We start from the raw sequence: 14,582 nt of genomic DNA, 5'->3' as shown, positions 1-14,582 counted from the left end.
GGGACTACTTGAGGCAATGAGAATATACTTTAAAGCAGTGAATCTGCATTCTATTTGATATTTTGTGATTTTTCTTTCTTTTCGGGGGGGGGGGGGGGGGGGGGGGGGGCTTGTAAATGTAACCACCTGTTTGAAAGAAATACTAACTGGATTCAGTATTTTCAGCCTCGCCAGCTGGACCCTTTTTCTATCTCTATAACAAAACTCCGTCGCCAGGGGGCGTCACTGGCACGCACTTTTTTCCGGTTCATTTTGATGACGGTTGTGCCGTGAAGCCTCCACAGAGTGAAGCATCTGCGCAACACATTGTTTGTCATTGTTTGAAAATAAAAACCTCTCAGATGGGAAGAAAAACACCTTAACAAGCAAACACAAATAACTGGAAGCTGTTATAGTTCCAAGGTTGGAAAGAACTTGGGGCCAGGAGCGACTTTAAATGGATTATTTTGATATCAATTCATGGCCTTTGCACAATGAGCTGACAGGGGAAAAGAAATCGCTTGCTTGCCTCAACCAAATAAACTCTTTTTAATGGCGATTTTTTTTAATGATCCTGCAGTGAAACCTTGTAAACAACAAACAAGGAGAGGGTTTTTTCTTCTTCTTTTTTTTAATTTTTTTTATTTTTTTTTGAAAGGGAGAGAGAGAGCAGAGAAGAAAGTTGCTGTGGTGCGGTTTTTGGTAGATAAACGAGGAAGGCGGAGGACAAAAGCCCTGCTGAAAAGGGCACATTTCCCCTGCTGAGTGTCCTCAGCCAATTCAGGAGGCGTGTTGAGAAGGAAAATATCTACTTTGTCCAATAACGATGAATCCGAAAAACTATTATTACTATTATTATTAGTTTTGTTGTTAGGAGAAATACTGAGATATCGCACTTGAATAAAAACAGTAATGTCGCAGTGTAGAAATACTTAATTAGCATCTGCAGCGCAGTAGTCAGTACTCTAATGGCCCCTTTCAGACTGATATATAATATTATTGGATTATAATTATTATAATTAGGCTTCTGGTGCATTTTTGTGTGAATACTGGTCTACCAATTGAAAAATATTGTGCTTTTTACCTCGTTACATATGTTTGTCTAACAGGTTCAGTTACTTTTCAGATTACAGTTTTTGCCTCCTGTCTTGTGCCAACCGTGTATCACCAAGTTTGTTGATTTACAAAAATAAAAATGTGATAAACGGAAGGATGCAGTATTCTAACCCTTTTGGAACAAGTGGAAAATAGATGATCATAAAGCAGAAAACAGAGATGGATTTCTGAGCTCACTGACTTTTTTTCTAGACCCTGCAAACATGATAACATGGTGCACCGCAGTAAAAGTAAAGCATCTTAAACACCCAAAGCGGTAAAACGCAACACACACATTCATAAAGCGCAAATATTCATGCATACTGCATACTTCAAGTAGCCGGTATTTTGCTGGTAATACTCATATAGGGCAGCTTTTACTTAAGCAATGGAGTATTTGGCATAGGTACTTTTACTTAAGTAAATGATCTCTATACTTCTCACACCACTATACACTAATTAATACTTTTATGGCAAAGCCTGCAGTGCAAATGAAACAAAAAGAACTGAACAGTCATTTCGCATTATGCAAACTGTATTGCATCAGACTGTGCAGGTGTATCTATTAGTCGAGTGCTCTCATGTCTTAATAATCTGAACCAACGAATATACTAAAAGTAGCGGAATAAAAAACGTTTGAGTGGCCTACTTTTATTTTCATCACCGGAAACTCCGGGGCCCCTTAGAGTGTAAAAACTATCACACCCCAATTTATAGCGAGCCCCCACCCCCACCCACCCCCCCACACACACACACACACACACACACACACACACACACACACACACACACACACACACACACACACACACACACACACAAATACACATTTTACTGCATCACTGTAACGATCTTCACAACTCCGAGGATCCCATCTCTGCCTACATTCACTCACAGCTTGGCGGGTATTGCTTGGATGCAGCAGGTGTCTGCAGCCACACTGAGTCCAGATGTATTCCAGCAAACTATCCACATGTTTATTTTAAGCCCACGAATCTCTACCAGTACGATCAGTTCTGCAGTCAGATCTGTCGCTCTGACTTCAGTTGTCACCAAGCTGAACAGGCTTTAAACCAGTACCAGCTTCAGAGGATGTTAGAGGCGAAAGACCTTCAATGCAGGGCCCTCGCAGCTATTACATTTATTTTATCATCTGATGGGATCTTAAATGAAAAATTTGCATTTCGTATTGATTTGATACTGTAGAAACAAATGGGGATAAGTGTTCTGGTTTTGAATAATAAAACGTCAGATGATGGATTTTCGCACAGTGAGAGGACACAGGATAAGATCTCTCACAAATTTAAGGTGGAAAACACCATTTTCTGCGCCTACAACGTGACCGAAGAGGCACTTTTACCCAAGGGTTAAACGTTCCCACCGTCTACGTCAAAGCAAGAGAGGAGGCTGTTTAGCATCTTGCTTTTTATCCCCGAAGGAAAATACGAATAGAATGCTATTTATCAACCAAAAGATAGGTCCAGGACGCATTAGAAAATATGAAAAATAATAATAAGTAGGTTATAGTGCGGATCCAGTTCAATCAAATACAGCTTTTACATGCAGTCATGCTTAAAGAGAAACAATGCTGCGCTCCAGAGAGTGTGCACACGCAAGGACGCTGATAGATTCAATCACAGTAAACACATATGACCAAGGCTGCAGCCTGCCCTTCATCACATATCACAACCACAGCTCAAAGAGCCTCTGCAGCACTTATCCTTAACTTGACTTGGTAATATATATATATATATATATATATATATATATATATATATATATATATATATATATATATATATATATATATAAAACATGTGTTGAGGTGCTTAAGCTCTATATATATATAGCTGAAGCACCTCAACACATGTTTCGTTGAACCTAATTTATAACTTTACTGAAGAATAATTATTGCACCCAGCAAACAACAGCAAAGCAAAAAAAAAAAAAAAAGCAAAAAAGAATAAATAAATAAAAAATAACTAGATCAAAATCACTACAATGGTGATTAAATCCTATTAATAGGCCAAGCCACCCACCCACACACACACACACACACATACACACACACACACACACACACACACATACACACACACACACACACACACACACACACACACACACACACACACACACACACACACACACACACAGGAGAAGTTTTAATTCTGCGCCCCAGACTATCCTCACAGGAGTCTTTTCTTTGGATAGCGACCCGCGGTCGCTTCCCTTCACAAACAGCGGCAGGACCCCTTTTGTCCGCGCTGGGACCCCAGACCCATCATTAGCACTGATTACCGCTGACCAGTTTGACAACCTTATTGACTGCGAGAAAGACTTTTTTCATGTGGTCCCCCCCGGTCGTCCTTATTCTCAATAGTAACGGAAATATTTAGCTATTTTGTCCTCGTAGATTGTAAAAGGAGTAAAAAAATAAATGCAAACTAAAAAAAAGAAGCACCCTGAACCCCGTTTAGTACCCTTCACTTGGTCCGTCTCTCCAATGCTCCACACACATTTGGCTTCTGTTTTGTTCAAGCTGAAAGGCTTTTGTGCGCTTCATAAGTTACAGTAGCCTAATTAATGACAAATAGGGGGAAACCAGGTGGTTGCCCCATCAGCTGGAAAGGCTGAAATTGTGGTTTAGTCTGCATTTTCTCACTGCGCACGCATCCCATTTCTGCTCGCAACACAAATGTAGCAAAGGCTGTGCAGATAATAAAATTAAATAAAATGATGCTATCATATTTGCTGAAAAACTGAATTTTTAGCTGAAGGGCTACCGAATATTCAAACATGAAATTGGCATTCAATTACACACACAATATATAATCTAATTTACAAACTCTATATCTATTGTCCAATCACATACAGATCAACATTATGCTGTATGTGTGCATCACCGTGTTAAATTCATCCAGTCCATAATTAGAAGAGTCGCAGCTTTTTTTTTATGTTAATTACAAGATTCATTTGCCCCATGCACGGTCTGATTACCAATGTCTTGGGAAAATGGACACTTGCACGATTTAAGAAGCCTGTTCCTGCATCGTCTGTGCAGCGTAAAGCCCAAGGTTCCAACAATCTGCTGTGTTTTGATCTCTATGATCTCTCCCGCAGATCATCCGGGTTAGTGAGCCGGCCTCTCTGTGACCTCTCGCTGTCACCCTGCATTACAAGACGCAAAGCATGTTGGCCAATTAGGCCTCGCTTTAAAACGTGTCAAGGAATCGAGCACCGAGGTATTAAAATCACTAAAATGTTTCTCTTAATAAAAATATCCAAGATTATTCTATATAAGCTTAACAGTGTTAATATGTTTACAGCTTTATTCACCACTTTGTCTTCTCTCTCTCTCTCCACACGACAGTCCAAGAAATAAGACTAAACTTTAAACTCTCTTGATCAACAATTATTTTATTAAGTTATCTTTACTTCTTTTTTTTTCTTTTATTGAAACACATGTTCACTAAAGCGCGCATGCTCAACAGGTTTACCTGTGTAGAAGGTAAGTATTAAAAACACCAAGCAAATGAATATGAAATTCGAAGAGACAGAGCAGATCGTTTTAAATAGGCAAATAAACATTATTTATAAAACTTTAAAGTAAAAATATCACAGTTCTTTTCAACATGAAATACCCACAGAGAACAGCAGGTTAGGCGCGTGTGGATGTCTTCATCCCTTTTCCTTTTTTTTTTCCTTTCATTTATTTTCTTTTTTTTTTTTTTTTTTACGTTTCATCTCGAAGCGTTGGCTTATTAGTCCGTGAAATGTGTCTCGTCCAAGTGTTAAGTTCAGTTATCCGGACGTGGGTAAAACGCAAACAAAAGTATAGGCCTAAAAGGATAATGACGGGCAGTCCGCAGCAGATCACAGATCCCTTCATGTTTTGGCAGCCGTCAAATATCAGTTTGTGTGTAAGTGTGTGTGTGTATATGCGCGCGCGTGTGTGTGTGTTCTTTTTTTTTTTTTTTTTTTTTTTTTTTTTAACTCAACGCAGGCACTATGACTTGTTTATTGGATTGTCTTTCACTCGTATCCCCCTTAATTCATTAACACCCTCGATCTGCCCGTCAGATGTCACATTCACTGTCGCTGGAGGTGATGGAGATGGCCGAGGCGGCTGCTTTGCTGGACAGACTGGCCTCTGGACTGGACGAGTTCCCCAGGCGGTCCACGGTGCCATCCTCGTCCGCCAGGGAGCGAACCGAGCCGCCCGAAAGGACCTGCTGCTGGAGCCTGAGCACGGGACGGAGAGAGGACATGGCATTAAAAAAAAAAAAGTCTACTAGATATCACTTCCAGGATGATCCAAATTGTGTCAAATTATCGGAAAAAGAAAAGAAATCTGCAATTTTACATGTGTAAAAATACAAAAATAAATAAAATCCCGAAACAAACAGGATCCAAACATATAGAAGAAAACTTGCTGCTTTTTCTTTGACAAAATAAAAAATAATAATAACTTAAATCAGTAAAATTAGATTTTTTTAATTTAATTTATAATAAATACATTTTAAGTACTGTACACGTACCAAAGTTAGATCATAAGTGTATTATGGGATAATAATTGGATACAGGACAATTTCAAATGTAATTTTCTGTATTAAATATCTAGCTTACAAAAGGTTTAATGAAACATGACCTTATGCATGTCTACCCACCTTATTACAGGCAGATACAACTTGAGAAAACAGTTCGTTGAAAGCACACCGTGATATCAGTTAAATTACATATAAAAATATTAGATTTATGTTATTGTTCCTTTTATTATTACTAATAATAATAGTAGCGACAGTATCATGGGGTCATTGATGATAAATTAACGTGAATGTAGTTCCAGTATTCTTGATTTTAGTCTGAATATTACACTTACAAAATAAAAATGCATATTCAGAGTCGAAATAATTAAATATAAGCAGGGGGAAAATATAGAAGCCCGTTGCCATTTTTGTTCTGCCGGTTGGCCATTTTCTGCGATTCAACATAGACACTGAAAGCAGCGTTTATTGCAAAGGAAGAAGAAGAAAAAAAAATCAGGATTACAGGATGATTCTGAATTTAATATGATTTGATGTCAGAAGTCTCCAAACAGGCCCGTATATTAACCTGAAAATTTACTAAACCTCACGATGCATGGAGTCTGGATTTCATTTATAACGTGCTCATGTAATTTGGCTGTTGAGGCTAACGTTATGCACGGAGCTCACCTGTTCTTTGCAGCCGCCGCTCTGTCTCTTTGTCTGCGATTTTTGAACCAGTTTCCTACTTGTGTGGGTGTAAGTCCAGTAGCCTGTGCAAGCTCCCTCTTTTTACTAGGATTTGGATAGGGATCCTGCAAATACCATTCTCTTAACAAGTGCCGGGTTCTCTCTTTGAAGCAGTGGGTTTTCTGCTCTCCATCCCATATGGTTCTGGGCAGGGGGAACTTCTTCCTCACCCTGTATTTGTCCACCGGCCCTAGCGGGCGTCCCCGAAGCTTCTCAGCCTCCTGGTAGTGCGCTTCGAGCCACAGCGCCTGTAGCTTCGTGTGCGACTCTTTGGTGAACTTGTGGTTCTCCAGGATATGGTAGAGTTCACGGAAATTGCCAGTGTGGAAGGCGACGACAGCCCGGGCCCTAAGCACCGATTCGTTCTTGTTGAGGACCTCGCAGGCCGCTGGCGCGACGGGCAGCGACCAGAGGAAGCGGCCCAGGCGCTCGACATCCCCGCTCTCCTCCAGAGTCTCGCAGACCCCGGCGACCTGCTGGGGACTGAAATTCAAGATGGGCAACTGAAACATGGAGGCTTCTCCCGTGTTTCCCTCTCCCCCTCCTTTCTCCTCTCCTCTCCTCTCTCTCCTCCGCGCCGAGTCCTTCTTCTTTCCGTGCGCCAAGGCAATCCAAGACACCCAGAAAACAAGGCAATCCCAAAGTTATCGAACCAATCGTCTGACCAGCCGTGAAAAACGCAAACACCAAACGCCACAGAGGAGGGACAATGCTGCGTGGGGGCCGGCTACCGCATCCTCGGGCTTGGCAAACTTGGCAGGCAAAGGGCTGAAGGTGCAAGAAAAATTAAAGCCACAGCGCCGATGTAGCCTATTTTTCAAGGTAGGCTGAGATTGAATGTACGAAAGAATTAAAGCCAGAGCTGAGATGTATTTTTAAGGGGGAGAAAAAGACAGTCAAGCCCCCTCCGATGATTTCCTATTGGACTTGGCAGATTGGCTGCCTGGTTGCCATGGATGCACGTCAATCACTGTCAAGTTCAGCCAATCAGGCGGAAAGGAGCTCTCAGCACCACCCTTTTCAAAAATAATATAAACATTTTGACCTTTTCTGCTTCGCGTCTTCAAACGTTTAGCTGCCTCTCCGTGCTTCCCTCTGCCTTTGTGCGGCGGGCGGTGTTAAAGGAAGACTCCTATATAGTGAAGTGCCAGAGCAGACAAACATGCTCAATCTCCCTTTATGAAACAGGCTTTACGCAGCAAAATGACACATCCCTGCTGACTATAGACTGCCCTGTCCTGCCCTGCCCCGAGGTGGAAATCAGCAGATAATATTAGACAGTGTGGAAGCTAAATTTGAGACATCATATTTATAGTTGCGTTTAGCATGGCCTACTAGGCGACCATACTTGCTGTGATTTATCCTCCGTTATGATAAGCCAGCCCATGATACGCCTATAATAATCTTATAAGGAATGACTATAAAAATGTAAATGCATGCTTTGCCTTTTTAAAATAGATTACAATCTCTCTCTCTCTCTCTCTCTCTCTCTCTCTCTTGCTCTCTCTCTCTCTCTCTCTCTCTCTCTCTCTCTCTCTCTCATGTCTAATACACGCATCTAAAATCATATGTCAATTTGCAACTGTAAAAATATTAATAATGGCGGATTATATTCCAGCATTTCAATAGGATTTAAAATTTGGATCCAGCCTTGAATACTTGCAAAAACTTGATTAATAATAATCATAATTATATCCGCTGTTTTATGTGACGCACGAATAAATGTTCCTTGTTTTATTTTATTTTATTTGCAAACATAGACTAAATAATTGCTGTTATTTAGCAGCTGTAGGTGTAATGTGAGCCTTTCGGTACTTCTGTGCAGTTTGTTGTTGTTTTTTTTAATTTACAGTAGCCTACATCAGCGCCAGCAGCATCAGCGCACAGGCGGTTGCGTCCGTCCAGCTTGCGATAGCTGTAAAACATAGCAGGGGAGAAATATTGTGTGTATATAGGATTATCATGGCCCCGCCAGGCTACTCGGTTTTAGTATCAGACACACTCCGTTTTGTGCACAGGCTGATTTAGTAAATAAGAGGGCGGATAGATAGCGCAGATGGTTTGAAGTGTCAGGTCAGATTATTTCATGGCTGGATACAGTAGTAAAGTTCATTCTGACGGAAAAGCCTGATATCATTTTCACAGATACACCCCCCCCCCCCTCTCTCTCTCTCGTGCACGTGCGCGTACGCACCACACACTCGATCCAAATCCCCTTCGGGATCTTTTTGCATGAATTATAGACTCTTGATGCAGAGTTATGAAATGCCTTCTGTACAGGAAGCTGTTTATTCTTTGGCTGGTTTATTTGGGGCTGTGCCGTCATTGCACATAATAATATTAATAATAATAATAATAATAATAATAATAATAATAATAATAATAATAATAATAATAATAATATAAAGAGCAGAATCTGTTAATTTGTTAGAGATATCTTTAGAAACTGTGCACAATCGTGGAGCAATGCACATACTGGGACTATTTAAGTTCTATTTGTCGGGGTCTCCATTCATTCAACCATATTACGACACCGACGTGCAGTAAATAAAGAATAAGAAGCAGAAGAAGCAATGGAAGCAGTAAATTGTGAGGGCGACTGACAAGGTGCTGGCATGAAATATTCAACTGCCTGTAAATATTTCATTCTTGCAGGCTTCCAGTCTCAACCTAAATTTACACGGACTGCAATACTTTCTCGAGGAAGCGTGCATCAATAAAAAATAAGTGAGTTTTGGATTTCTTAAACGGAGGGCTGGAAGTAACAGTTGTAGACCATGCAATGTAAGCAACACGTCTACTTTATAGGCAGTTTTTTTTTTTTAAAGATTTATATGATGAAAAAAAATGTTCTTTTCTTTTTCTCGTAATAAATTGGTGCTTACGCAGGCCTACTGCGCCAATAAAAAGGCGTTAATGCATATTTATCTTGTGGAAAGGCTCACAAATTTATCATTTCCGTTCATTTAGGATATGTTTCTGGCCTTCCTTACACTTTTTCTTGTATTTCATGCACCTGTGATTTTACCTTCTCCAATACCACCACAGGCCAGCAATGCAATCTTAAATATAGGCTGCTTAGCCGATGTGATATAAGCCTAAACTGTAGAGCAGTGCGTAAAGGCCTATGACACCATGTCAGGAGGATAGGCCTCCTGACACCAATATCTCCGCACATGCAGCACAGCGACACAGTGAACGTCATTCAAACGCATCTGTTTTCATTCTTTTGTCTGTTTCACCAATCCCAAAGCCTCTCTTCAGTCCTCAGTTACACACACACACACACACACACACACACACACACACACACACACACACACACACACACACACACACACACACACACACACACACACAGGAGAAGTTGTGATTCTGCACCCCAGACTATCTAACAAACTTCATCCTATTTCGGGTTTCTACAAATTATAGTTGGTGAATCGTTCTTTTTTTTAATTTGGTGCAAAGCCAGCTGGAGGTAGATGCTTACAAATTGAATAGGTGTCAACTTAGGCGTGCGGGTTAAAAACCGGCCGCCAACGGGTCCAATCCGGCCCTTTGCAAAGAGTGAAAATTGCAATTATTAAAAAAATTAATTGTTCCAAAATAAAATGCACTGAAATTCTGAGTGTGGAAATACCCACATTATTGTATATAAAATAAAAATGTATGGAAAGTCCTCCTATATCTGAATCAGCTGTCATCAAAATGTCAGATACTAGTTAGAAAATACTCTACACATAAAAGCTTTTTAGCTTTGTTCTGTAAACTGCACATGTAATGACAGCAGGCTGACTGAAAGTCGACATATTGTTCAAATTGCACCGGTTTTTTTCATTTATTTATTTATTTTTAAGATATCTCCGGCTGTTCATCATCTTTCTGTGAAGGGATGCTTCATTAAAGGTGAACGTTTTCACAGTGTACTGTGAGCCTACTTCTTTTCACTAAAAGAAAGGGAGAAATTTCAAGATGCTTTTCCAGAAATCATTATTATGCAATGGTTTTACATGTCAGGGCCAACTGAGATCAAATTGGGCTTTTTGTGGCCTATGAACTAAAATTAGTCTGAAAACTGATATTTTTGCACCTTCTCCACATCTTCTTACTAAAATGCTTAAATGCAGGGACTAGAGATCAGGTGAAAAAGATTCAAAACAATGCAGTGAGGGACAGGATGAGTAGAGCAAATTACAGGAGCACCTAACAACATAATTCAGCTGTGACCTGAAATGAATGACTACAAATTTAATTTAGTACTTTTTTCTTCTTTTTTGACAAATAAAACTTGTACATTGAGACTTTTTACAGGATTGACTGTTATATTTTCAACCTAGACATTTTTATGGAATAAAATAAAAGTACAGTAACCAATGAGAAGTCTTTGAAAACCTAAAGTTTCCGATCAAATTTAGAAAAAAAAGGGGAGTGTTTTATCAGCTGCTGTTTAGTCAAGGGTGAACTTTAAGGCTCAAAAAATGCACCCATTTCATATTAAAGTAAAATAACATTAGATCCCTGTTTATCATTCTGCACGCATAAAAAAATACAACAGTAACCTACTATAATGAAGAATAATGGAGGCTTTGTAGCACTTTATCCACAGTGGCTCATTATATAGCCACTGTGGCCGTTATTCCAACAGATTCACTACATTAAAGAGTTTGACAATATCATTGCCAAAGAGAAGCAGCTTGATAGACGCATGTTTCAATAGGTGGGTGGCAGCTCCATGACAAACAGGAGCACAAAGAGGACTGCAAGGTGGAAAGATGAATGAGGTGTTTGCGATATGAGATGTGTACGTTTACTTTTTGTCATCATTCGCATGTAGCTGGGTCGTAGTTTGCCCTGGGCGGAGGGAGGAAAGGAGTGGGGAATAGCTAGATGCGAACAGGCTGGAAATGACCCAGATTCCCTAGGATCACTGGAGCAGACAAGACTCCACAAGAGCCTGTCACCGAGAGCCATCCTGCCACTATCCCATACAGACCTACAGTACCTTTCTCTTGCCATCTGCTCTCCCCCATGCCACGACTGTTCATCATATCCGTAAGCCCACTGAGATGTAAGCAAACATGTGCGCAGGTACACCAAAATGTTTACGCCCACTAAATATTGCTGGTAAATGCCAGTCTGCCCCTGAAAAGCATAATATCACCTTTACTGTAAATATGCTCTGATCTGTCAGCGTAGACACGGCACCTTTTAAATCACTTAAACAGCATCAGAAAGCAGGCAGTGAAGTAAAGCACTGCCACACAATGCTAATGTATACAGTTAATTGCCTGGGGCGGGTAGGCACTTCTGCTTGGCAAAGATGAAGGATGCAGACATTAGTGTGTATGTTCACAGGCTGACGGTGTTTAGTTGAGTTCTGTGTGCGTGACAGAGTATTTGAACTTGGAGTCAGCTGTCCCAGCACAGGATTAACTTTCCAATTAAGATATCATGTCACCAACACAACCAATATCCCCTGAATGACCAGAATGTATTGGGACTTAAAGAGACATCACTTCACTCATATGTTGCCTCGTGCCCCTACAATGACAGAAGGGTTTAAGCCAAAGCTCTCAGAGTTGTGTTTTCAGACCCGCTTGCCCCCCGGGTGGCACTAGCTCTTGACGCTGTGTTTAATCTCTGGATTTGTGGTAACAGAGAAGACTTCTTATCCACTGACCCATTGGCCCCGAGTGGATGTAATCCACTACCTTTCAGTCACACAGCCCAGCTGAAATGAACAGAGGGGAGCCACAATGCTGCAGCAGCCAGACTGGGAGGCACACTCAAACACACATACACACACATGACCAGGCCTGTCCTGACACACATACAATTCTGCCATGCTTTTGTTCCACAGAGCATCTACTACAGAGCTCAGCCATAATACTGTTATTATAACCAGCGCACATGACATTTGACCTTATACCCACTAACAGTAGCATACACTATAGAATAAATATTCCCCAATGTCATAAAAACACGACAGCAGCACTGAATATTTGTGTGAGTGTTTCAGTGCTACATGAAAAGAGTTATTTTACCAACAAAACAGTTCATCATGTTACACTGACGCCACACAAAAACATTACACCTTGGTCAAATCAATTTTCTGTTGTGTAAACCTCTGCAGGATTATAAAAGGTTGTACCAACTGTCTATGGCCTGTCGATGTAACTTCATTAAATCCTGTTATTGTCCTGCAGCATAAAATTGAGATCCCATTTCCAAGGTTTTTTCCAGAACCTTAATATTTCATTCTCCTGCCGGTTGCAAATCTAAATGTTTTCCCTTCCTCCGGTCACAAATGTAGGGGAATACGATTTTTTGTCGCAAACAAACAATACAGTGAACCTCAAATCCTTGGGAGAAAGCCATTAGGAATACCTTGAAACCTATCCACCGCTTTTTTTTTTTTTTTTTCAAAAACGCATTTGTGGAGCATGTTATAGAGTGCATGCAATTGTTACATCCATTCCACTCTTGAATGCAGTCAATTTCTGACTAGATAAAGGGCTAAATGAAACTAGGGAGAGTGCACAGTGCACACCGCACTGCTTTATATAACCACTGTTTGTGAGTGTTTGTGTAAGAGGGAGAGTAATAGAGGGCAGAAATTGCAAATGAACAAATGCATGCATTGCCTATAGCACTTGCACAACAAAATGATTGTGTGTTTGAGGCAGCAGCTAAAATACCAACCTGGTAATTATGAACAGTAAAGCCTTAAAAACGAAACATGAAATGCACGAAACTGAACACAGCAATAAGTGACTTTCCATACACAAAGCATATATTAAATTGGTGGTATGTTTTTCTTTTCAATCACTCCCTTGTTTTCGGACACACTGAACCGCAACCATCAAGTGTGATAGTGAATGAAAGTAAACCGGCCAAATTGTAGTGTTTTCTAAGGTCTAAGGTGCACCACAAGGGCCCATTTGTCAAACCTGAGTACTGTATGAGAAGATATTTATCAAATGAAAAAGGCTTTTCAGTGAATGCACTGCATTGATGTAGCTACAGACAAACCATCAAGACAGGTGGGTTGGCTGAAAGCTTGGTCTTTAGACCTTCTTCTGAAGCCACCCACACACTATCTCTCGCTCCCTTTATCTATTTTATTCAATAACAAACTTCATAATACATCAGACTTGCAACGGAAAAAAGAGCACTCCATTTTGACATCTCAACGATCACAAATTAGTTGATTATTTAAGTCTATTATGATACCACCATATTGAAAGCTTCTGACTGATATTGCAACACCACTATTGTGAGCATTACATGAGGTGTGCATATATATATAAAGCTTCTAAAAATAATTTTCAAATTATTTTTATGTGGAAGCATGTGCAAACCTCCTCCTTGTTTCTTTTTGTCTGATAAGATTCTCCAAGGGTCCTCTCTCTCCTTTCTTCAGTGGTGGGGACAGCAGTTGCACTCGCCGCAAAAAATAAATAAATAAATAAAAAATAAGAATAAAAAATTAAATAAAAAACACTGTCCATGTCATGGGATCTTGACGACACCCAGAGGTGACAGGAGTCAAAACTCATCATGCTCAGGAGGACCTCTGGCGCCGGGGAGCTACATGATGCGTGAGTCAGGGCAGAGGTCACAATGCCGCAGCCATGCCGCCTGGGCCTCACCTCCACTTCACATTGTCTAAGAGCCTCTGCTCCTCCAAGTCAGAATAGACACACACACACTCCTGTCAATATACTTTGCTCTTTTGTCTGCACTATCACAGCTTTTTCAGCAGTGACCTTTACACATTTCTCTTTAGGATGTGTGCGACTTAATGTGTCGTGTGCGAGTAGAAAATATGCTTTGATTAAAAATATCTGCTGCAGTCACTTCACTCTTGTACATATATGGATTGCCTTCATACATTTATTTGTTTGCCTTCTCATGATAACTACCTACACTCTCTCAGGCACAGAGAGAAAGTTCAGGACAATGATTCACATCGAGCTCTACGCAATGGCTTCACCCTGAGGTTAGAATTACTTTATAGTAAAGGGTAGACTAATCACCCTCCTTTACTACAATGATCAAAAAGACTTCTTTAATTTGATTGGTTTTGTATGAAACACAATTATTTCTTTGACATAGTAGTGCCAAACCCCAGAAGAGCAGCAATCTGTGAAGCTTAGTCCAAAAAAAGAGCCTCTGTGTAGAATGCAGCACAGTTACACTCAGGGTCTATTAGAAACTGAGATGTTTTCA

At 40.4% G+C, this 14,582-nt stretch overlaps 1 protein-coding gene across 1 annotated transcript; it reads right to left on the bottom strand.

Moving 5' to 3' along the window:
• Positions 1-4,758: 4,758 nt before the first annotated feature.
• Positions 4,759-7,279, bottom strand: six6a (SIX homeobox 6a). Its single transcript, XM_030718523.1, has 2 exons — positions 6,291-7,279; positions 4,759-5,319 (listed from the first exon to the last, which is right to left on the bottom strand). Exons 1-2 carry the CDS (start codon positions 6,860-6,862, stop codon positions 5,154-5,156), a joined length of 738 nt encoding a protein of 245 aa, XP_030574383.1. The 5' UTR covers positions 6,863-7,279; the 3' UTR covers positions 4,759-5,153.
• Positions 7,280-14,582: the final 7,303 nt, after the last annotated feature.

The sequence above is a fragment of the Archocentrus centrarchus genome, chromosome 22 (assembly GCF_007364275.1).
Source record: "Archocentrus centrarchus isolate MPI-CPG fArcCen1 chromosome 22, fArcCen1, whole genome shotgun sequence".
NCBI classification, from domain to species: domain Eukaryota; kingdom Metazoa; phylum Chordata; class Actinopteri; order Cichliformes; family Cichlidae; genus Archocentrus; species Archocentrus centrarchus.
The sequence above is the reverse complement of the archived record's forward strand: the minus strand, read 5'-3'. Positions and strand labels throughout refer to the sequence as shown.